Below are 23,758 nucleotides of genomic sequence, written 5' to 3'. Positions count from 1 at the left end.
GAACATGAAGAGTCTGAATGTGTTGTGTTGGTCAGTGGAACATAAAGAGTCTGAATGTGTTGGTTGGTCAGTGGAACATGAAGAGTCTGAATGTGTTGGTTGGTCAGTGGAACATGAAGAGTCTGAATGTGTTGGTTGGTCAGTGGAACATGAAGAGTCTGAATGTGTTGGTTGGTCAGTGGAACATGAAGAGTCTGAATGTGTTGTGTTGGTCAGTGGAACATGAAGAGTCTGAATGTGTTGGTTGGTCAGTGGAACATGAAGAGTCTGAATGTGTTGGTTGGTCAGTGGAACATGAAGAGTCTGAATGTGTTGGTTGGTCAGTGGAACATGAAGAGTCTGAATGTGTTGTGTTGGTTGGTCAGTGGGACATGAAGAGTCTGAATGTGTTGTGTTGGTTGGTCAGTGGGACATGAAGAGTCTGAATGTGTTGTGTTGGTTGAGGTGGAACATGAAGAGTCTGAATGTGTTGTGTTGGTTGGTCAGTGGAACATGAAGAGTCTGAATGTGTTGTGTTGGTCAGTGGAACATAAAGAGTCTGAATGTGTTGGTTGGTCAGTGGAACATGAAGAGTCTGAATGTGTTGGTTGGTCAGTGGAACATGAAGAGTCTGAATGTGTTGGTTGGTCAGTGGAACATGAAGAGTCTGAATGTGTTGGTTGGTCAGTGGAACATGAAGAGTCTGAATGTGTTGTGTTGGTCAGTGGAACATGAAGAGTCTGAATGTGTTGGTTGGTCAGTGGAACATGAAGAGTCTGAATGTGTTGGTTGGTCAGTGGAACATGAAGAGTCTGAATGTGTTGGTTGGTCAGTGGAACATGAAGAGTCTGAATGTGTTGTGTTGGTTGGTCAGTGGGACATGAAGAGTCTGAATGTGTTGTGTTGGTTGAGGTGGAACATGAAGAGTCTGAATGTGTTGTGTTGGTCAGTGGAACATGAAGAGTCTGAATGTGTTGGTTGGTCAGTGGAACATGAAGAGTCTGAATGTGTTGTGTTGGTCAGTGGAACATGAAGAGTCTGAATGTGTTGTGTTGTGTTGGTCAGTGGAACATGAAGAGTCTGAATGTGTTGGTTGGTCAGTGGAACATGAAGAGTCTGAATGTGTTGGTTTGAGGTGGAACATGAAGAGTCTGAATGTGTTGGTTGGTCAGTGGAACATGAAGAGTCTGAATGTGTTGTGTTGTGTTGGTCAGTAGAACATGAAGAGTCTGAATGTGTTGGTTGGTCAGTGGAACATGAAGAGTCTGAATGTGTTGTGTTGGTTGGTCAGTGAATGTGTGGTTTGAGGTGGTTGGTGGAACATAAAGAGTCTGAATGTGTGTGTTGGTTGGTCAGTGAATGTGTGGTTTGAGGTGGTTGGTGGAACATAAAGAGTCTGAATGTGTGTGTTGGTTGGTCAGTGAATGTGTGGTTTGAGGTGGTTGGTGGAACATAAAGAGTCTGAATGTGTGTGTTGGTTGGTCAGTGAATGTGTGGTTTGAGGTGGTTGGTGGAACATAAAGAGTCTGAATGTGTGTGTTGGTTGGTCAGTGAATGTGTGGTTTTAGGTGGTTGGTGGAACATAAAGAGTCTGAATGTGTGTGTTGGTTGGTCAGTGAATGTGTGGTTTGAGGTGGTTGGTGGAACATAAAGAGTCTGAATGTGTGTGTTGGTTGGTCAGTGAATGTGTGGTTTGAGGTGGTTGGTGGAACATAAAGAGTCTGAATGTGTGTGTTGGTTGGTCAGTGAATGTGTGGTTTGAGGTGGTTGGTGGAACATAAAGAGTCTGAATGTGTGTGTTGGTTGGTCAGTGAATGTGTGGGTTGGTTGGTCAGTGAATGTGTGGGTTGGTTGGTCAGTGAATGTGTGGGTTGGTTGGTCAGTGAATGTGTGGGTTGGTTGGTCAGTGAATGTGTGGGTTGGTTGGTCAGTGAATGTGTGGGTTGGTTGGTCAGTGAATGTGTGGGTTGGTTGGTCAGTGAATGTGTGGGTTGGTTGGTCAGTGAATGTGTGGGTTGGTTGGTCAGTGAATGTGTGGGTTGGTTGGTCAGTGAATGTGTGGGTTGGTTGGTCAGTGAATGTGTGGGTTGGTTGGTCAGTGAATGTGTGGGTTGGTTGGTCAGTGAATGTGTGGGTTGGTTGGTCAGTGAATGTGTTGTGTTGGTTGGTCAGTGAATGTGTTGTGTTGGTTGGTCAGTGAATGTGTGGGTTGGTTGGTCAGTGAATGTGTGGGTTGGTTGGTCAGTGAATGTGTTGTGTTGGTTGGTCAGTGAATGTGTGGGTTGGTTGGTCAGTGAATGTGTGGGTTGGTTGGTCAGTGAATGTGTGGGTTGGTTGGTCAGTGAATGTGTGGGTTGGTTGGTCAGTGAATGTGTGGGTTGGTTGGTCAGTGAATGTGTGGGTTGGTTGGTCAGTGAATGTGTGGGTTGGTTGGTCAGTGAATGTGTGGGTTGGTTGGTCAGTGAATGTGTGGGTTGGTTGGTCAGTGAATGTGTGGGTTGGTTGGTCAGTGAATGTGTTGTGTTGGTTGGTCAGTGAATGTGTGGGTTGGTTGGTCAGTGAATGTGTGGGTTGGTTGGTCAGTGAATGTGTTATGTTGGTTGGTCAGTGAATGTGTGGGTTGGTTGGTCAGTGAATGTGTGGGTTGGTTGGTCAGTGAATGTGTGGGTTGGTTGGTCAGTGAATGTGTGGGTTGGTTGGTCAGTGAATGTGTGGGTTGGTTGGTCAGTGAATGTGTTGTGTTGGTTGGTCAGTGAATGTGTGGGTTGGTTGGTCAGTGAATGTGTGGGTTGGTTGGTCAGTGAATGTGTGGGTTGGTTGGTCAGTGAATGTGTGGGTTGGTTGGTCAGTGAATGTGTTGTGTTGGTTGGTCAGTGAATGTGTGGGTTGGTTGGTCAGTGAATGTGTGGGTTGGTTGGTCAGTGAATGTGTGGGTTGGTTGGTCAGTGAATGTGTGGGTTGGTTGGTCAGTGAATGTGTGGGTTGGTTGGTCAGTGAATGTGTGGGTTGGTTGGTCAGTGAATGTGTGGGTTGGTTGGTCAGTGAATGTGTTGTGTTGGTTGGTCAGTGAATGTGTGGGTTGGTTGGTCAGTGAATGTGTGGGTTGGTTGGTCAGTGAATGTGTTATGTTGGTTGGTCAGTGAATGTGTGGGTTGGTTGGTCAGTGAATGTGTGGGTTGGTTGGTCAGTGAATGTGTGGGTTGGTTGGTCAGTGAATGTGTGGGTTGGTTGGTCAGTGAATGTGTGGGTTGGTTGGTCAGTGAATGTGTGGGTTGGTTGGTCAGTGAATGTGTGGGTTGGTTGGTCAGTGAATGTGTGGGTTGGTTGGTCAGTGAATGTGTGGGTTGGTTGGTCAGTGAATGTGTGGGTTGGTTGGTCAGTGAATGTGTGGGTTGGTTGGTCAGTGAATGTGTTGTGTTGGTTGGTCAGTGAATGTGTGGGTTGGTTGGTCAGTGAATGTGTGGGTTGGTTGGTCAGTGAATGTGTTATGTTGGTTGGTCAGTGAATGTGTGGGTTGGTTGGTCAGTGAATGTGTGGGTTGGTTGGTCAGTGAATGTGTGGGTTGGTTGGTCAGTGAACGTGTGGGTTGGTTGGTCAGTGAATGTGTGGGTTGGTTGGTCAGTGAATGTGTTGTGTTGGTTGGTCAGTGAATGTGTGGGTTGGTTGGTCAGTGAATGTGTGGATTGGTTGGTCAGTGAATGTGTGGGTTGGTTGGTCAGTGAATGTGTTGTGTTGGTTGGTCAGTGAATGTGTGGGTTGGTTGGTCAGTGAATGTGTGGGTTGGTTGGTCAGTGAATGTGTGGGTTGGTTGGTCAGTGAATGTGTGGGTTGGTTGGTCAGTGAATGTGTGGGTTGGTTGGTCAGTGAATGTGTGGGTTGGTTGGTCAGTGAATGTGTTGTGTTGGTTGGTCAGTGAATGTGTGGGTTGGTTGGTCAGTGAATGTGTGGGTTGGTTGGTCAGTGAATGTGTTATGTTGGTTGGTCAGTGAATGTGTGGGTTGGTTGGTCAGTGAATGTGTGGGTTGGTTGGTCAGTGAATGTGTGGGTTGGTTGGTCAGTGAATGTGTGGGTTGGTTGGTCAGTGAATGTGTGGGTTGGTTGGTCAGTGAATGTGTGGGTTGGTTGGTCAGTGAATGTGTGGGTTGGTTGGTCAGTGAATGTGTGGGTTGGTTGGTCAGTGAATGTGTGGGTTGGTTGGTCAGTGAATGTGTGGGTTGGTTGGTCAGTGAATGTGTTGTGTTGGTTGGTCAGTGAATGTGTGGGTTGGTTGGTCAGTGAATGTGTGGGTTGGTTGGTCAGTGAATGTGTGGGTTGGTTGGTCAGTGAATGTGTGGGTTGGTTGGTCAGTGAATGTGTGGGTTGGTTGGTCAGTGAATGTGTGGGTTGGTTGGTCAGTGAATGTGTGGGTTGGTTGGTCAGTGAATGTGTGGGTTGGTTGGTCAGTGAATGTGTGGGTTGGTTGGTCAGTGAATGTGTTGTGTTGGTTGGTCAGTGAATGTGTGGGTTGGTTGGTCAGTGAATGTGTGGGTTGGTTGGTCAGTGAATGTGTTGTGTTGGTTGGTCAGTGAATGTGTGGGTTGGTTGGTCAGTGAATGTGTTGTGTTGGTTGGTCAGTGAATGTGTGGGTTGGTTGGTCAGTGAATGTGTGGGTTGGTTGGTCAGTGAATGTGTTGTGTTGGTTGGTCAGTGAATGTGTGGGTTGGTTGGTCAGTGAATGTGTGGGTTGGTTGGTCAGTGAATGTGTGGGTTGGTTGGTCAGTGAATGTGTGGGTTGGTTGGTCAGTGAATGTGTGGGTTGGTTGGTCAGTGACTGTGTGGGTTGGTTGGTCAGTGAATGTGTGGGTTGGTTGGTCAGTGAATGTGTTGTGTTGGTTGGTCAGTGAATGTGTGGGTTGGTTGGTCAGTGAATGTGTGGGTTGGTTGGTCAGTGAATGTGTTGTGTTGGTTGGTCAGTGAATGTGTGGGTTGGTTGGTCAGTGAATGTGTGGGTTGGTTGGTCAGTGAATGTGTGGGTTGGTTGGTCAGTGAATGTGTGGGTTGGTTGGTCAGTGAATGTGTGGGTTGGTTGGTCAGTGAATGTGTTGTGTTGGTTGGTCAGTGAATGTGTGGGTTGGTTGGTCAGTGAATGTGTGGGTTGGTTGGTCAGTGAATGTGTGGGTTGGTTGGTCAGTGAATGTGTGGGTTGGTTGGTCAGTGAATGTGTTGTGTTGGTTGGTCAGTGAATATGTTGTGTTGGTTGGTCAGTGAATGTGTTGTGTTGGTTGGTCAGTGAATGTGTGGGTTTGAGGTGGTTGGTGGAAATGGAATTTGGAATATTTTAGAATAGATCTCAACATTCCGTCATCACATTCCACACACTGTGGAATCACTGCAAGCTGGTGATTGTGATAGAAGTTAACTCTTCAGAACAGATCTAAGGTGAAAATCTAGCATCTAATTCTCAGGATCTAGGAACCTAGAGCTAGGGTGAGTTTCCCCCAAACCTCGACAGTAAAGAGTGAACACTACCTCTGTAGTTGTGTACTTGACAGTGTGCGTGACCCTCCCGACCCCTTCTTTCCCCTCCTCCTCCTCTTTTTTGCTGACAAGGGGTTTGTTGAAGAGTGAGAGACAGACAGAGTGAGAGACAGACAGAGAGAGAGACAGTGTGTATGTTATATGTTTATTGTTAATTTTATTGTTTATTTCACTTTTGTATATTATCTACCTCACTTGCTTTGGCAATGTTAACACATGTTTCCCATGAATTGAATTGAGAGAGAGAGAGAGAGAGAGAGAGAGAGAGAGAGAGAGAGAGAGAGAGAGAGAGAGAGAGAGAGAGAGAGAGAGAGAGAGAGAGAGAGAGAGAGAAAAAAAAATCAGACAGACAAACAGAGAATGGGCCATATCCATTACTGAATACACTGACCTGACACACACCCTGACCTGATACACACACACCTGACCTGATACACACACACACACACTGACCTGACACACACCCTGACCTGACACACACACACTGACCTGATACACACCCTGACCTGACACACACACACTGACCTGATACACACCCTGACTTGATACACACACACACACCCACTGACCTGACCTGACACACACCCACTGACCTGGAGTAATGGGACAGGGTCAGACAGTCAATCAACAGTGGCTGGGCAATGGGCCATGGTTTAACCCTATAGGAACAACCTAGCAATACCACATGAACTCCTGCTGTTAGTATAATATAGTAATATGATGTAACTCTATGAGGACAGTCCCCAGTATTAACATTGGTAAGTTAATGCATAGGGTGCATCCTAAATTACACCCTATTCCCTCCCATAGTGCACTGCTTTTGAATAAGGCTCTGGTGAAAGTAATGCACTATATATACATATACTTATTTTCCACCATAATTTGCAAATAAATTCATTAAAAATCCCACAATGTGATTTTCTGGATTTTTCTTCTCATTTTGTCTGTCATAGTTGAAGTGTACCTATGATGAAAATTACAGGCCTCTCTCATCTTTTTAAGTGGGAGAACTTGCACAATTGGTGGCTGACTAAATACTTTTTTGCCCCACTGTATATATTTAGGGTCACTGCGTGGTTCATATATATACAGTTTTTTTTTAAATGGTCGTCAATACTGTTCAAACAATTTATTTGAAGTTTTTCTATACATTTTAATATTTATCTACTTTCTAAAGTAAATTCCAGCAGTCAACTTGTGCAACGTGTGTTAGGAGATAAAGCAGATGGCGTTCTTCATTTCACCTGTCACATTATTCAACGTTGTGAAGTTTACCGTAGTTCCCCAGAACAGTTGATCCAGTCAGGTGGTTGTTTGTGAAGAGCACAATGGGAGAAAGCCGGAGCAGGTGAGTCCAGCTGTGTATTGACAGGGGTCTCGTTTTAAATTCAAAGTTAAGTGGTGTTTTTGCTTCAATAGAGTGATCAGGGACGTGCAACTGTAGTTTTCCTTCACATAAAATACATTAGTGCACCACATTCAGCAGAAAACGGATTCCTTTTCATCAGAAGGAGGGAGGAAAAGGAGTGGAGGAGGGGAAAGAAGGGAAGAATTCATCCTACAACATCCTTAAGTCCTGTACTGCCTTAATGTAAACTATTCATTATACACCTCCCACACACACACACACACACACACACACACACAAACACACACACACACACACACACACACACACACACACACACACACACACACACACACACACACACACACACACACACACACACACACCTCCTACAGTATGGTAATATGTCACAAAACAGGAAGAATCATGCAGAGGAAAGGAGCGAATCCTACGTGGAATTATCAAAGAAATATGAACGAATGTCCATTATGTTGATTATATGACCCCTGACTTCATGACTTCTACAGACACATCGGTGTGTGTGTGTGTGTGTGTGTGTGTGTGTGTGTGTGTGTGTGTGTGTGTGTGTGTGTGTGTGTGTGTGTGTGTGTGTGTGTGTGTGTGTGTGCGTGTGTGTGCGTGCGTGTGTGTGTCTGGGCTCGTCATTCACAACGGAGGAAGATCTTGGATGACCTTTAGCCACCAACAATGTGATGCTTCATCAGAAGATCTCACGTATCAGGGAGGGTGTTTTATTCATTAATGAATTTTGCTGACGGACCAGACTCCCTCTTTTGTTCTCTGTGGGAGGGAGGGAGGAATACCTCCCAAGAGCATTCTGGGTATTGACCTTTATAAGGCTGAGGTTCCCTCCCTCCCTCTCTCTCTCATCAAATGAAACAGGACTCTTATTCTCTCTCTCTCTCTCTCTCATCGACTGAAACAGGACTCTTATTCTCTATCTCTCTCTCTCTCATCGACTGAAACAGGACTCTTATTCTCTAGATCAGGTCAGCCTGGGTTTTTGCTGATTCTAATAACCAACGTATCATCAACCTTTGATGATTTGAATCAGCTGTGTGGTGCTAAGACAAAAAACAAACGGTGAACCCAGGAGGTCCCCGGGACCGAGTTGGGGAAACCCTGCTCGGGAACGGGGAACGGGAACGGGAACAGGAACGGGAACGGGAACGGGAAACCCTGCTCGGGAACGGGAATGGGAACAGGAACGGGAACAGGAACAGGAACGGGAAACCCTGCTCGGGAACGGGAATGGGAACAGGAACGGGAACAGGAACAGGAACGGGAAACCCTGCTCGGGAACGGGAATGGGAACAGGAACGGGAACAGGAACAGGAACGGGAAACCCTGCTCGGGAACGGGAACGGGAGTCAAGATCACTTTCTGAGTCAAAATGCAAGCCGAGATCTACCGCTCCGATTTTTATTTACATGACTTAGAAAAAGAACGGAAGCATATACAACCTTAACAGTTCTGTAGCAATGAGGTTTGTTTCGTTAAGGCCCAACACATTATACATAATACGTTTTCAGCCTCCACCGAAACTGACCAAAAGGGGACACCACCGTCTTCCAGCTGATGGCAAAACTCGAGTCACAACACATTGTTTCTGCCTCATGTCAACATTCATGTTGTTCCTCCTATGAACAGAGAAAGTGAAATATTCCTGAATATAAAAAAAACAACAAAAAAAACAAGCTGATCTATATATTTTCCTCCTCATTCATTACAGTGGTTGTACTCATTCATTACAGTGGTTGTACTCATTCATTACAGCTACAGTGGTGGTTGTACTCATTCATTACAGTGGTTGTACTCATTCATTACAGTGGTTGTACTCATTCATTACAGCTACAGTGGTGGTTGTACTCATTCATTACAGTGGTTGTACTCATTCATTACAGCTACAGTGGTGGTTGTACTCATTCATTACAGTGGTTGTACTCATTCATTACAGTGGTTGTACTCATTCATTACAGCTACAGTGGTGGTTGTACTCATTCATTACAGTGGTGGTTGTACTCATTCATTACAGTGGTGGTTGTACTCATTCATTACAGTGGTTGTACTCATTCATTACAGTGGTTGTCCTCATTCATTACAGCTACAGTGGTGGTTGTCCTCATTCATTACAGCTACAGTGGTGGTTGTACTCATTCATTACAGTGGTTGTACTCATTCATTACAGCTACAGTGGTGGTTGTACTCATTCATTACAGTGGTTGTACTCATTCATTACAGCTACAGTGGTGGTTGTACTCATTCATTACAGCTACAGTGGTGGTTGTCCTCATTCATTACAGCTACAGTGGTGGTTGTACTCATTCATTACAGTGGTTGTACTCATTCATTACAGCTACAGTGGTGGTTGTACTCATTCATTACAGTGGTTGTACTCATTCATTACAGCTACAGTGGTGGTTGTACTCATTCATTACAGTGGTTGTACTCATTCATTACAGTGGTTGTACTCATTCATTACAGCTACAGTGGTGGTTGTACTCATTCATTACAGTGGTGGTTGTACTCATTCATTACAGTGGTGGTTGTACTCATTCATTACAGTGGTTGTACTCATTCATTACAGTGGTTGTCCTCATTCATTACAGCTACAGTGGTGGTTGTCCTCATTCATTACAGCTACAGTGGTGGTTGTCCTCATTCATTACAGTGGTTGTACTCATTCATTACAGCTACAGTGGTGGTTGTACTCATTCATTACAGTGGTTGTCCTCATTCATTACAGCTACAGTGGTGGTTGTCCTCATTCATTACAGCTACAGTGGTGGTTGTACTCATTCATTACAGTGGTTGTACTCATTCATTACAGCTACAGTGGTGGTTGTACTCATTCATTACAGCTACAGTGGTGGTTGTCCTCATTCATTACAGCTACAGTGGTGGTTGTACTCATTCATTACAGTGGTTGTACTCATTCATTACAGTGGTTGTCCTCATTCATTACAGCTGCAGTGGTGGTTGTCCTCATTCATTACAGCTACAGTGGTGGTTGTACTCATTCATTACAGTGGTTGTACTCATTCATTACAGTGGTTGTACTCATTCATTACAGTGGTTGTCCTCATTCATTACAGCTACAGTGGTGGTTGTCCTCATTCATTACAGCTACAGTGGTGGTTGTACTCATTCATTACAGCTACAGTGGTGGTTGTACTCATTCATTACAGTGGTTGTACTCATTCATTACAGCTACAGTGGTGGTTGTACTCATTCATTACAGCTACAGTGGTGGTTGTACTCATTCATTACAGCTACAGTGGTGGTTGTACTCATTCATTACAGCTACAGTGGTGGTTGTACTCATTCATTACAGCTACAGTGGTGGTTGTACTCATTCATTACAGTGGTTGTCCTCATTCATTACAGCTACAGTGGTGGTTGTCCTCATTCATTACAGCTACAGTGGTGGTTGTACTCATTCATTACAGCTACAGTGGTGGTTGTACTCATTCATTACAGTGGTTGTCCTCATTCATTACAGCTACAGTGGTGGTTGTACTCATTCATTACAGCTACAGTGGTGGTTGTACTCATTCATTACAGTGGTTGTCCTCATTCATTACAGCTACAGTGGTGGTTGTACTCATTCATTACAGCTACAGTGGTGGTTGTACTCATTCATTACAGCTACAGTGGTGGTTGTACTCATTCATTACAGCTACAGTGGTGGTTGTCCTCATTCATTACAGTGGTTGTCCTCATTCATTACAGCTACAGTGGTGGTTGTACTCATTCATTACAGTGGTTGTCCTCATTCATTACAGCTACAGTGGTGGTTGTACTCATTCATTACAGTGGTTGTCCTCATTCATTACAGCTACAGTGGTGGTTGTACCCATTCATTACAGCTACAGTGGTGGTTGTCCTCATTCATTACAGCTACAGTGGTGGTTGTACTCATTCATTACAGTGGTTGTACTCATTCATTACAGTGGTTGTCCTCATTCATTACAGCTACAGTGGTGGTTGTACTCATTCATTACAGCTACAGTGGTGGTTGTACTCATTCATTACAGTTACAGTGGTGGTTGTACTCATTCATTACCGCTGCAGTGGTGGTTGTACTCATTCATTACAGTGGTTGTACTCATTCATTACAGTGGTTGTCCTCATTCATTACAGCTACAGTGGTGGTTGTAGCGTGAGTGGAAGTAGGAAGAACGTGATTTTTAAAGTGTTGAATACAAATTGTTGAATATTAAGTGTTGACAGGGCTGAGTAAGAACTTTAAACATAAAGTCACTCATAAAAACAGCTCTATGCTGTATTCGTTGACAGTCTCTCTCTAGTCGTGATTTTAAATGTTTTGAAACAGCAGCTCTATGCTGTATTTGTTGACAGTCTCTCTAGTCGTGGTTTTAAATGTTTCGAAACAGCAGCTCTATGCTGTATTCATTGACAGTCTCTCTCTAGTCGTGATTTTAAATGTTTTGAAACAGCAGCTCTATGCTGTATTTGTTGACAGTCTCTCTAGTCGTGGTTTTAAATGTTTTGAAACAGCAGCTCTATGCTGTATTTGTTGACAGTCTCTCTAGTCGTGGTTTTAAATGTTTCGAAACAGCAGCTCTATGCTGTATTTGTTGACAGTCTCTCTAGTCGTGGTTTTAAATGTTTTGAAACAGCAGCTCTATGCTGTATTCGTTGACAGTCTCTCTCTAGTCGTGGTTTTAAACGTTTTGAAATCTCACAGTAGCTTTCTTTTATGCCATGCTACATTACCGCAGACACGGTAATCTGAGCCATCCGATTGGCCAGCGGTCGGCCTATAGTGCACTTGATTTGCTCTCCGGGCCCGCTGGGAAATCAGAGTTTATACCTTCAGACACATGAAATGGTTCCAAATGGGAACATGTCGCCTACCCGGTGAGCAGGGCAGCTGAATCAGAATTTTCTCCTGCTCTCTCTCTCTCTCGTCTCTCTCTGTCTCTCTCTCTCTCGTCTCTCTCTGTCTCTCTCTCTCTCTCTCTCTCTCTCTCTCTCGTCTCTCCACTGCAGACATATAGTGAGCAATATGTTTGGAACATCAAATAGCAATAAAATGATAATATTGAATCGCAATACATATAGAATGGTGAGAATCACAAGAATCGCAATACATATCGTATCGGTATCTAAACATTGTAATAATATCGCATCGTGGGGTCCCTGGCAATTCCCAGCCCCAGTATTTACCGTGCCATGTAAGAAGGAATCTACCAAAGCCTGTTTGTGACAGAGAGAGTGGGAGAAAGAGAGAGAGGGTTGAGTGGCGTGATTGTGTGTGTCTGTGAGATAGAGAGCATAATTTAAAGAATAAGGAGAGCGAGAGAGCGAAAGAGAGGAGAGAAATAAAAATCATGAGAGATTGAGCATGAGAGAGGAAAGAGGCTTTTGGAGATTTTAAAGCCCCTCTCTGTCTCTCTCCCTCTCTCTGTCTCTCTGTTTATCTTTATCTATCGCTCTCTATATCTATATATCTGTCTCTCTCTCTCTCGCTCTCCGTCTCTCAGCTCTATCGATAAAAGAGGACTGTGTCTCTATATAGAGGGGAATAGGGAATATAGCAAATATAGTGCACTAAATTTGACCGGAGCCCTATGGGAGCTGTAGTGCACCATATTTGACAGGAGCCCTATGGGAGCTGTAGTGCACCATATTTGACAGGAGCCCTATGGGACCTGTAGTGCACTATCCTGTATAGGGCATAGGGTGCCGTTTTGGGACACACCCCGACTAAAAGCATTTCTGATTGCATTCCTTATTCCCTTGAAAGCACTTTACCCTGCTAGTATCAGCCAACACTACTAACAGTCCTCCCCATGGCTCAGAGAGAGAGGGGGGGTTGGGGGGGGGGGGGCAGAGTGAGAAAGAGAGAGAAATAGAGGGAGCGAGGAAGAGAGAGAAAGAGAGAGTAGAGAAAGAGGGAGGGAGAGGGCAACCAGTGAAGAAAAAACACCAAAGTAAATACAATCCATATTTATGTTTATAAATTTGCCCTTTTGTACTTTAACTTTTTGTACATCATTACAACACTGTACAGTGCATTCGGAAAGTATTCAGACCCCTTGACTTTTTCCCCCAAAAATTACGTTACAGCCTTGTTCTAAAATTGATTAAATCGTTGTTTTTCCTCATAAATCTACATAAAATACCCCATAATGACAAAGTAAAAACAGGTTTATAGACATTTTAGCAAATGTATAAAAGAGATTCAACTGAAATATCACATTTACATAAGTATTCAGACCCTTTACTCTGTACTTAGTTGAAGCACCTTTGGCAGCGATTACAGCCTCAAGTCTTCTTGGGTATGACACTACAGGCTTGGCACACCTGTATTTGGGGAGTTTCTCCAATTCTTCTCTGTAGATCATCTCAAGCTCTGTCAGGTTGGATGGGGAGCATCGCTGAACAGCTATTTTCAGGTCTCTCCAGAGATGTTCGATCGGGCTCAAGTTCGTGCTCTGGCTGGGCAACTCAAGGACATTCGGAGACTTGCCCTGAAGCCAGTCCTGTATTGTCTTGGCTGTGTGCTTAGGGTCGTTGTCCTGTTGGAAGGTGAACCTTCGCCGCAGTCTGAGGTCCTGAGCGCTCTGGAGCAGGTTTTCATGAAGGATCTCTCTGTACTTTGCTCTGTTCATATTTCCGTTGATCCTGACTAGTCTCCCATTCCCCACCTCTGGGGCGGCAGGGTAGCCTAGTGGTTAGAGCGTTGGACTAGTAACCGGAAGGTTGTGAGTTCAAACCCCCGAGCTGACAAGGTACAAATCTGTCGTTCTGCCCCTGAACAGGCAGTTAACCCACTGTTCCCAGGCCGTCATTGAAAATAAGAATTTGTTCTTAACTGACTTGCCTGGTTAAATAAAGGTAAAATTAAAAAAAAAAAATTAAAATCTTAAAAACATCCCCAAAGCATGATGCTGCCACCACCATGCTTCACCGTAGGGATGGTGCCAGGTTTCCTCCAGACGTGACGCTTGGCATTCAGGCCAAAGAGTTCAATCTTGGTTTTAATATTAGAATCTGGTTTATCATGGTCTGAGAGTTGCCTTTTGGCAAACTCCAAGCGAGCTGTCATGTGCCTTTTACTGGGGAGTGGCTTCCGTCTGACAACTCTACCATAAAGGTCTGATTGGTGGAGTGCTGCAGAAATGGCTGTCCTTCTGGAAGGTTCTCCCATCTCCACAGAAGAACTCTGGAGCTCTGTCAGAGTGACCATCGGAATCTTGGTCACCTTCCTGACCAAGGCCCTTCTCCCCCGATTGCTCAGTTTGCCGATCGGCCAGCTCTAGGAAGAGTCTTGATGGTTCCAAATGTCACGTTCTGACCATCGTTCGTGTGTGTTTTCCTTGTTTTAGTGTTGGTCAGGACGTGAGCTGGGTGGGCATTCTATGTTGTGTCTGGTTTGTCTATTTCTATGTTTGGCCTGATATGGTTCTCAATCAGAGGCAGGTGTTAGTCATTGTCTCTGATTGGGAACCATATTTAGGTAGCCTGTTTGGTGTGGGGTTTTGTGGGTGATTGTTCCTGTCTCTGTGTTTTGTTGTCACCAGATAGGCTGTTAGGTTTTCGCACGTTTATTGTTTTGTTAGTTTGTTCATGTTCAGTTTCTTCATTAAAAAAACATGAATAATAACCACGCTGCATTTTGGTCCGACTCTCCTTCAACCGAAGAAAACCGTTACACCAAACTTCTTCCTCTGAAGAATGATGGAGGCCACTGTGTTATTGGGGACCTTCAATGCTGCAGACATTTTTTGGTACACTTCCCCAGATCTGTGCCTCGACACAATCCTGTCTCGGAGCTCTATGGACAACTGTGATTGGTTCAGATTTGGTCCCGTCCAACCAAATTTGGTCTTGTTTGTGGGCGGAGCTCATTAAAATAATCGCCAGTGTGTAGAATAATACCCAAATATGGAAAGGAGGATATTGGATATTTCTACCTTTGTACCTATTAGGATACATCACCATGAAGAGAATGACATTATTATCCATAATGATGTATTCCTGTGGAGTACAGATCAGGGAACCATGATGAAATTCCGTTACAGGGCGTTAATCCACTTCACTTATTGTAGTTCAGTAACCAAAATAGATTTTTTTTCAAAACTCAAGGTGTGATGTCATAGCTGACACCCCATTATTTCTGCAGATGTCTGGGATTCTTAATTCAGAGCAGATATTTTACAGTTTTTGGACACAAAAAAAAAAAATAGGTTTTACCATCATTATGTTACCAAACTTTCATCTGCCCTGTTCTTCCAGTAAAATGTGTTTTTGTGTAAAATGTTCGGTGTAAATTGTTAGAAGTTGTTATTGTGCAAAGAGTTAAATGGTTTGTTAAACTTTAAAATCAATGTTTTTTGTTTGACATCCATTTTAAGTGAAACACCTGAGTCAGCGCAATTTAGTTACCTCACCAAGCTAAATGACTTCCTGGTTACCATGTAGAGAATGTGGGTGTGCTCACCTCACCAAGCTAAATTACTTCCTGGTTACCATGTAGAGAATGTGGGTGTGCTCACCTCACCAAGCTAAATTACTTCCTGGTTACCGTGTAGAGAATGTGGGTGTGCTCACCTCACCAAGCTAAATGACTTCCTGGTTACCGTGTAGAGAATGTGGGTGTGCTCACCTCACCAAGCTAAATGACTTCCTGGTTATCGTGTAGAGAATGTGGGTGTGCTCACCTCACCAAGCTAAATGACTTCCTGGTTACCGTGTAGAGAATGTGGGTGTGCTCACCTCACCAAGCTAAATTACTTCCTGGTCCCTAGCGGTGATGCAACATCCATGTTGTCGTACAATACAAAGAGTATCAGAGTGCCGATCAAGGACCAGTTTTGCCTTTAAGACCACAATGAATAAGATTTCATGATTCAATTATTGAGGAAAGATCTGATTTACTATGACTGTGATATGTGGTTGTTAAGATGAATTCACTAAACGTATTTTAGAAAAGCATTTTACAAAATCTCCCAACAAGGCAGGAACCTGGGAAGAAACCTAGAGAGGAGCCAGGCTTCCGAGGGGCGTCCAGTCCTCTTTTGGCTTATCAGGAGTCAACCCTATGTGCTTCCTGGGTGGCAAAACATGAAGTCCTTTAAACTCCCTTCAGTGTTCCATGATCCGTGATGTCACAACATTGTTAGGTGCGGCGGCCATTGTGTCTCAGGGGCATAATCGGTTTCATGTGAGGAGCATTAGAAACAGCAGGCTCTGGAGTGAACTGACCGGAGGAGGGGAGAGGTCAGAGGTCAGGACGGCTCTGCTGCTCCTGCTCGGTTCCCGTCCCACACGCAGATTAGATCCCAAATGGCACCCTATTCCCTACACAGTGCACTACTTTAGACCAGAGCTCTATGGGACCCTATTCCCTACGTAGTGCACTACTTTAGACCAGAACTCTATGGGACCCTATTCCCTACATAGTGCACTACTTTAGACCAGAGCTCTATGGCACCCTATTCCCTACGTAGTGCACTACTTTAGACCAGAGCCCTATGGGGACCGTATTCCCTACGTAGTGCACTACTTTAGACCAGAGCCCTATGGGGACCGTATTCCCTACGTAGTGCACCAATATGGACCCTTGGAGCTGGTCCTCTGGGGACGAAATAACCGTCTGTTGGTTTCACTTCTTGAATTTGAATCAGAGACTGACTTCTACAGTGGCAAGAGCCTCATGTAAAATGTGTTGACTCTGATGCCTGGTGCACCCCATAGAGACAACCCTGTATCCTGCAGGCTCGGATACTGTCTTTTCACCTCGTCCTTTCACAGCAAGGTTCCACTCTGATGCCTGGTGCACCCCATAGAGACAACCCTGTATCCTGCAGGCTCGGATACTGTCTTTCACCTCGTCCTTTCACAGTAAGGTTCCACTCTGATGCCTGGTGCACCCCATAGAGACAACCCTGTATCCTGCAGGCTCGGATACTGTCTTTTCACCTCGTCCTTTCACAGCAAGGATCCACTCTGATGGGCACATGGTGGTGACTGTTACTCACATTACAGCCAGTGACACAACGACCAGCTAGACAGACTGCATCCCCACAGGGCTCTGGTCAAAAGTAGTGCACTATCTAGGGAATAGGGTGGTGTTTTGGAGGGACCCTATAAATCACTACAGTAAATGCATGTCATACCCTAGCGGTCGTACGTACTGTACCTAATAGGACCATTTACTATTATGTTAATTGACATGGAATTTCATGTTTTTTTTATTTATCGTTTTAACAGAAAAACAATAAAACAATGACTGTTTAAAAAGTTAATAAATTCCATTCCATTTGTCACACCCCTACATCACCCCTACATCACCCCTACATCACCCCTACATCACCCCTACATCACCCCTACATCACCCCTACATCACCCCTACATCACCCCTACATCACTCCTACTTCTCCCCTACATCACCCCTACTTGTCATTTTTCAACAGGAAAAGTTGAAAACATCTGGTTACATCACAAATAACCTCTCACTGTTATGGAACAGAATTTGTTTGGATAATTCTCTCTCCCCCTCTCTCTCTCTCTATCTCTCCCTCTCCCACTCTCCCCCTCTCTCTCTCTCTCTCTCTCCCTCTCCCACTCTCTCCCCCTCTCTCTCTGTCTCTCTCTCTCTCCCTCTCTCTCTCCCTCTCCCACTCTCTCCCCCTCTCTCTCTCTCTCTCCCCCCCCTCCCTCTCCCCCTCTCTCTCCCCCCCCCCCCTCCCTCTCCCCCTCTCTCTCTCTCCCTCTGTCTCTCTCTCTCTCTCTCCCCCTCCCTCTCTCTCTCTCTCTCTCTCTCTCTCTCCCTCTCCCTCTCCCTCTCCCCCTCTCTCACACTTCCAAAACAAGTCACATGCGCAATTTCAACTAGGAATGTGTCTTGGTTGTTTAGAAATGTACAATTCCACTGAACCAGTTTGATTTCTCCTTTTATTGTTATGTGACATGAAACTATCCAGGCTTCCAGCCCCAGTGAATAGCCTACTATGGCTCTCTATCAAAGTGCCAGATATTTCTGGCATCTACGCGTACTGTAGTTCCACATATTTTCAGCGGTTGGGTCGAACAGAGAGAGCACCACAGACAGACACTGCATCCATTGATTAATCTCCGCGGCAATGACATGACAACCCAGCGAGGGACTGCTCAGAGCAACAGTAACCCAACGCTCCTGGATCACTGACATACAAAGGGTCTGGAACAGAGAGAGAGCGAGAGAGAGAGAGAGAGAGAGAGAGAGAGAGATAGAGAGAGAGAGGAGGGGGGAGAGAGAGAGAGAGAGGAGGGGGAGGGAAAAGAGAGCGAAAGAGAGAGAAAGAGAGAGAGGGGGGAGAGAGAGAGAGAGCGAGAGAGCGTGAGAGAGAGCGAGAGAGAGAGAGAGAGGAGGGAAAAATAGATAAAGAGAGAGAAAGAGAGAGAGAGAGAGAGAGAGAGAGAGAGAGAGCGAGAGGAGTGTGTGTGTGTCTCTCCCTCTGTGTCTCTCTGCTCTCTGTGTTCATGGCTCTAGGTCAAAAACAGTGATTTGAGATCCACTGGCAAGACAGCGTAAAACTGGAGATGTTCTCATTTGCCAATAAATGACTGTTGCTTTCATTGTGTCTTCCACACGCACGCGCACACACACACACACACACACACTCTTACCTCACACCATTCTTAGCATAGAGCAATAGATGGGTTAGCTGACAACGTCCTGAAAACTATGTGCTTCAATGGAGCAGAAGTCTGTGTGTCGTTGGGTTTCTGGACGGCCAGATGGCTACCAACAATGACAACAAACTGTCATATGGGGAATTGTAAGTGACTCGTTTCAGCTAGTTTCATCTTGTTCTTGATACCGTGATTTGTTTTGAGGTGTATTGACTGATTTCATGTCAATGCTAATATGGCTAAAATATACGCTAGTTAGCTAACCAAGTCACAGTGGGTACAACATCTCCAATGCACTTCCTTATAAAATCACTCTATTCCCTCTATCACTCTGTTCCCTCTATCACTCTGTTCCCTCTATCACTCTGTTCCCTCTATCACTCTGTTCTCTCTATCACTCTATTCCCTCTATCACTCTGTTCCCTCTATCACTCTGTTCCCTCTATCACTCTGTTCTCTCTATCACTCTATTCCCTCTATCACTCTGTTCTCTCTATCACTCTATTCCCTCTATCACTCTGTTCTCTAATCCCTCTGCCACTCTGTTCTCTCTATTCCCTCTATTCCCTCTATCACTCTGTTCCCTCTATCACTCTATTCCCTCTATCACTCTGTTCCCTCTATCACTCTGTTCTCTATTCCCTCTGCCACTATGTTATCTCTATTCCCTCTGTCACTATATTCCCTCTGTCACTCTATTCCATCTATCTCTCTATCACTCTGTTCCCTCTGTTCTCTCTATTCCCTATATCTCTCTATTCCCTCTATCACTCTGTTTCCTCTATCACTCTATTCCCTCTATCACTCTGTTCCCTCTATCACTCTGTTCTCTCTATTCCCTATATCCCTCTATTCCCTCTATCACTCTGTTCCCTCTATCACTCTGTTCCCTCTATCACTCTGTTCTCTCTATCACTCTGTTCCCTCTATCACTCTGTTCCCTCTATCACTCTGTTCTCTCTATCACTCTATTCCCTCTATCACTCTGTTCCCTCTATCACTCTGTTCCCTCTATCACTCTGTTCTCTCTATCACTCTGTTCCCTCTATCACTCTGTTCCCTCTATCACTCTGTTCCCTCTATCACTCTATTCCCTCTATCACTCTGTTCCCTCTATCACTCCATTCCCTCTATCACTCTGTTCCCTCTATCACTCTGTTCCCTCTATCACTCTGTTCCCTCTATCACTCTGTTCACTCTGTTCCCTCTATGGACACACACTTTCAGCTGGGTTCAAATACACTTGTTGACCTGTCCATTCAGCTCTGGCACCTGCTGAATCAGCTAACCATAAGGTGCTATAGGCTACCTCCAAAGTAGTACACTATATAGGGAATATAGTACAATTTGGGACAGATCACAGGTGCCTGTACTGCATTGTTATTTGTGCTATAATGTTGTAAGAAATACCTGTCCTAAAACAAGTAGCTGTTTCGAGGTTGTTTACGTTCGCTTGACAACATGATGTCTTTACTGTCTGGATCATGTACATGTAGGAACTATAACTGACGCTTACCTCTAACACTGCCCAGAGTGGCCGTCCGAGACCTGGAGAGCGAACACACCGCCGAGAGGAGCCAGAAGATCACCCTGCCAGACGCCCTCATGTTTCGGCTCCGGGCTCACAGTCGTACTGGTAGGCTCTGGTCCTGGGTCCTAGGTTTTAACGTAAAGGTCCCGGTCTCAGCTGAGAGGCGTCATCATGCGAAGAGGCTATAATCCCCGGTGGATGTGTGTTTAGATTCTTCCGTTCAGGGCGCTCAAGGAGAACGCACAATCCGACAACAACACAAGGAAATTTAATACAATGTTAAAACGTCTCTAAAATGGACTAAAATATAATATATATATATCAATATATATAATATATTGTAATTGTTCGTTTGAATTGACTCACAGGCCAATGATAGCGCAGTTTAGAGCTGTTGCCATTGGCGTCGGCTAATGGGGATTCTAATACATCGAATCAAAATCAAATAAAACATCGAATCATATAACTGCATCAGCTTTCAGCGCACAGTCCATTTAGCCATTTGAAGACAGAAACATTTAAATAGCAGAGGTCAACATAAATATGGATTAAATATAAATATTGTTTATGTTATTTCTCACGAACTGGGTGCAAAGTAATGCAAAGTTAGGAGACATTTATAGTGCCATCCTTTGGTAATAATGTCCATTCTGTATCTCGAGCTCTTGAGGTTTTATTCAGCACAAGACGTGTCTCTCTCTCAGCTCCGGTCCCCGTCGCTCGCTCGTGCTGTCCCGCTGTTGGTGGTGAAAAATAATTCAAACCGTCCGAATATAAATCTTAACAAATAATCCCCGTGAACTAAATATGGAACAAATAAATTAAATTCCTCTCGACCTCGGATAAAACAAATTCTACCCCTGGTAAAAGTGAAACGACCGCGGAATAGGAGTAAAGTGTAGATGTAATGTAAATTCGTTGTGAACCGCCTGAAGAGCGCAGAGCCAGTCTCGAGCCCCGCCCCATCGAGTGACACTGGAAACGACAACAGGTAAAGTGATGATGTCATGTGATCAGATTAAATTGATCATAGTACTTGTATAATAATACCAGTGTAGTATTATATACAATATCATGATAACAATATTAATATTTTATATTAGGCCTAATGTTAGTAATTATAATGTTATAAATCCTGATAAATAGATCATGTTAACAACGTGAGGCAGTTTGGCTTTTATAACGTACAGATATTACATTCGAATAGCCATCTGATAAAAAGTGTAAATCAAGACTGAATTTGGGAATATGTATATTTTTTTAAATAACGTATTACTGTCTTGGTGTATACGTCTATAGTGAAATGGGTTAACAAATACATATGATTCCTTTTGACTGAATCTAGACCTCTTTAATTTATTTACGTGTCTCAATTGAACCCGGTAACATTCCCGAGCACATGCAGGGCAAAACAAGGGTTCGTGACGGGACGATTGATGATTAGTGTCAACAGAAGTGTCAGATTAGCGCGTGCGACACAGTGTGGTTCGCGTCTTTGATAAATCCATTGAGGGTTTGCTACTTGTGAAGACTTTTCAACTCGGCCTCCATCTGTCCCCCCCCCCCCTCCTCCCCTCTTTCTCTCTCTCTCTCTAATCTGGACGAGAACAACAACATCAGAGGGAGCGCGTGGGTGACTCGACTCGCAAGGATTTCACAGGGCCACCGGGGCATGGGTGTAGAGTGGTACCAACCCCGAGGACAAAGGACCAGGACACGGATTAATGTAGAGGAGGAGGAGGAGGAGAGGATGAAGGTGGGGAAATGAAGAATAGAATAAAAATAGAGTTGAAAGACATGAGAATCTGATGAATATATCGACTGTTTTAACACTATAGTAGTCCTTTTTATTAAGGCGTTTTGAAATAGGCTATATTAACTGGTTGGAAAGCCCACAGGCATACAGTATAAATACACACAGACAGGGGTGAATCCTAACCTTGATTTAAATCAAATTTATACCTAGTCTCCCCATATGTGCTTAACTATGTGAACAATCTATTTAAATGGACATAATATCAGGAGACACACACACACACACACTCTCTGCAGTGCATTCCCTGCATCAGCTAGCCCCACATCCTATAACATGCGCATGAATTAGCGGCAGGAACCAATCAGGCACAGCGAGAGGTTTTTAAAGGGATTGTCACGGTTACTTATCTGTCCTCCATGGCTGTGTCCTTGATGGAACCCTATTCCCTATATAGTGTTCTACTTTTGACCAGGGCCCTTAGTGTGGTGCACTATTTAGGGGATAGGGTGGTGTTTGGGACACAGACCTCCATATTATTATTCAGCTCCTGGTGTGAGGAAGAGGCAAGCCGTGACCCTGCACTGGTCTGCTCAATGTAGAGGTGTGTGTGCATGTGTGTGTGTGTGCATGTGTGTGTGTGTGTGTGTGTGTGTGTGTGTGTGTGTGTCTGTGTGTGCATGTGTGTGTGTCAGTGTGTAGGTGTTTGTGTGTGTGTGTGTGTGTGTGTGTGTGTGTGTGTGTGTGTGTGTGTGTGTGTGTGTGTGTGTGTGTGTGTGTGTGTGTGTGTGTGTGTGTGTGTGTGTGTGTGTGTGTGTGTGTGTGTACCAGCCAGGGTTAACTCCCACCCTCCTGGTGAGGCAAGAGGCATCTGAGTCGTCTCTGTTAATAATGTCTTCATGGATTCACTGGAGGGAGGGAGGGAGGGAGGGAGGGAGGGAGGGAGGGAGGGAGGGAGGGAGGGAGGGAGGGGAAGATGGCTGGTTTTCTATATAGCAATTTGTGACATCTGCTCCCTCCCTCCTCTTCTTTCTACACTGCCCACTCTCTCTCCATCCCTCCCTCTCTCTCTCTCCATCACAATCTCCATCCCTCTCTCTCTCTCTCTCCATCACAATCTCCATCCCTGCCTCTCTCCATCTCTCCCTCTCTCTCTCTCCATCACAATCTCCATCCCTCCCTCTCTCCATCCCTCCCTCTCTCCATCCCTGCCTCTCTCCATCCCTCCCTCTCTCCATCCCTCCCTCTCTCCATCCCTGTCTCTCTCTCCATCACAATCTCCCGTAAATCAATCAAATGTATTTATAAAACCCTTTTTACATCAGCCGAAAATGGCTGCCTAGCTCTCCTCTCTCCATGATCAGCCCCAGACAGAGACCTATAATATAGACTGACTGCCGAGCTCTCCTCTCTCCATGATCAGCCCCAGACAGAGACCTATAAAATAGACTGACTGCCGAGCTCTCCTCTCTCCATGATCAGCCCCAGACAGAGACCTATAAAAGAGACTGACTGCCGAGCTCTCCTCTCTCCATGATCAGCCCCAGACAGAGACCTATAAAAGAGACTGACTGCCGAGCTCTCCTCTCTCCATGATCAGCCCCAGACAGAGACCTATAATATAGACTGACTGCCTAGCTCTCCTCTCTCCATGATCAGCCCCAGACAGAGACCTATAATATAGACTGACTGCCGAGCTCTCCTCTCTCCATGATCAGCCCCAGACAGAGACCTAGTAGTGAACTTGTCTGTCTCCGGCGTCAGTACATCACTGGGGCCAAGCTTCCTGCCATCCAGGACTCATATTCTAGGCGGTGTCAGAGGAAGGCCCAAAACATTGTCTAAGAATCCAGTCACCTTAGTCATAGACTGTTTTCTCTGCTATCTCTGCTACCTCTGCTATCTCTGCTATCTCTGCTATCGCACAGAAAGCGGTACCGTAAAGGCTCCTTAATTAACA

At 44.9% G+C, this 23,758-nt stretch overlaps 1 protein-coding gene across 1 annotated transcript in view; it reads right to left on the bottom strand.

Moving 5' to 3' along the window:
* The window catches only part of sema4f (sema domain, immunoglobulin domain (Ig), transmembrane domain (TM) and short cytoplasmic domain, (semaphorin) 4F), a 103,655-nt gene extending 82,676 nt beyond the window's left edge, over positions 1-20,979 (bottom strand). The window contains exon 1 of the mRNA XM_036987253.1: positions 20,031-20,979. Coding sequence (XP_036843148.1) covers positions 20,031-20,121 — 91 coding nt within the window. The 5' untranslated portion in view covers positions 20,122-20,979. The remainder of the gene's footprint in view (positions 1-20,030) is intronic.
* Positions 20,980-23,758: the final 2,779 nt, after the last annotated feature.

The sequence above is a fragment of the Oncorhynchus mykiss genome, chromosome 9 (assembly GCF_013265735.2).
Source record: "Oncorhynchus mykiss isolate Arlee chromosome 9, USDA_OmykA_1.1, whole genome shotgun sequence".
Lineage (NCBI taxonomy): Eukaryota > Metazoa > Chordata > Actinopteri > Salmoniformes > Salmonidae > Oncorhynchus > Oncorhynchus mykiss.
This window is presented reverse-complemented; position numbering and strand designations above follow the sequence as displayed.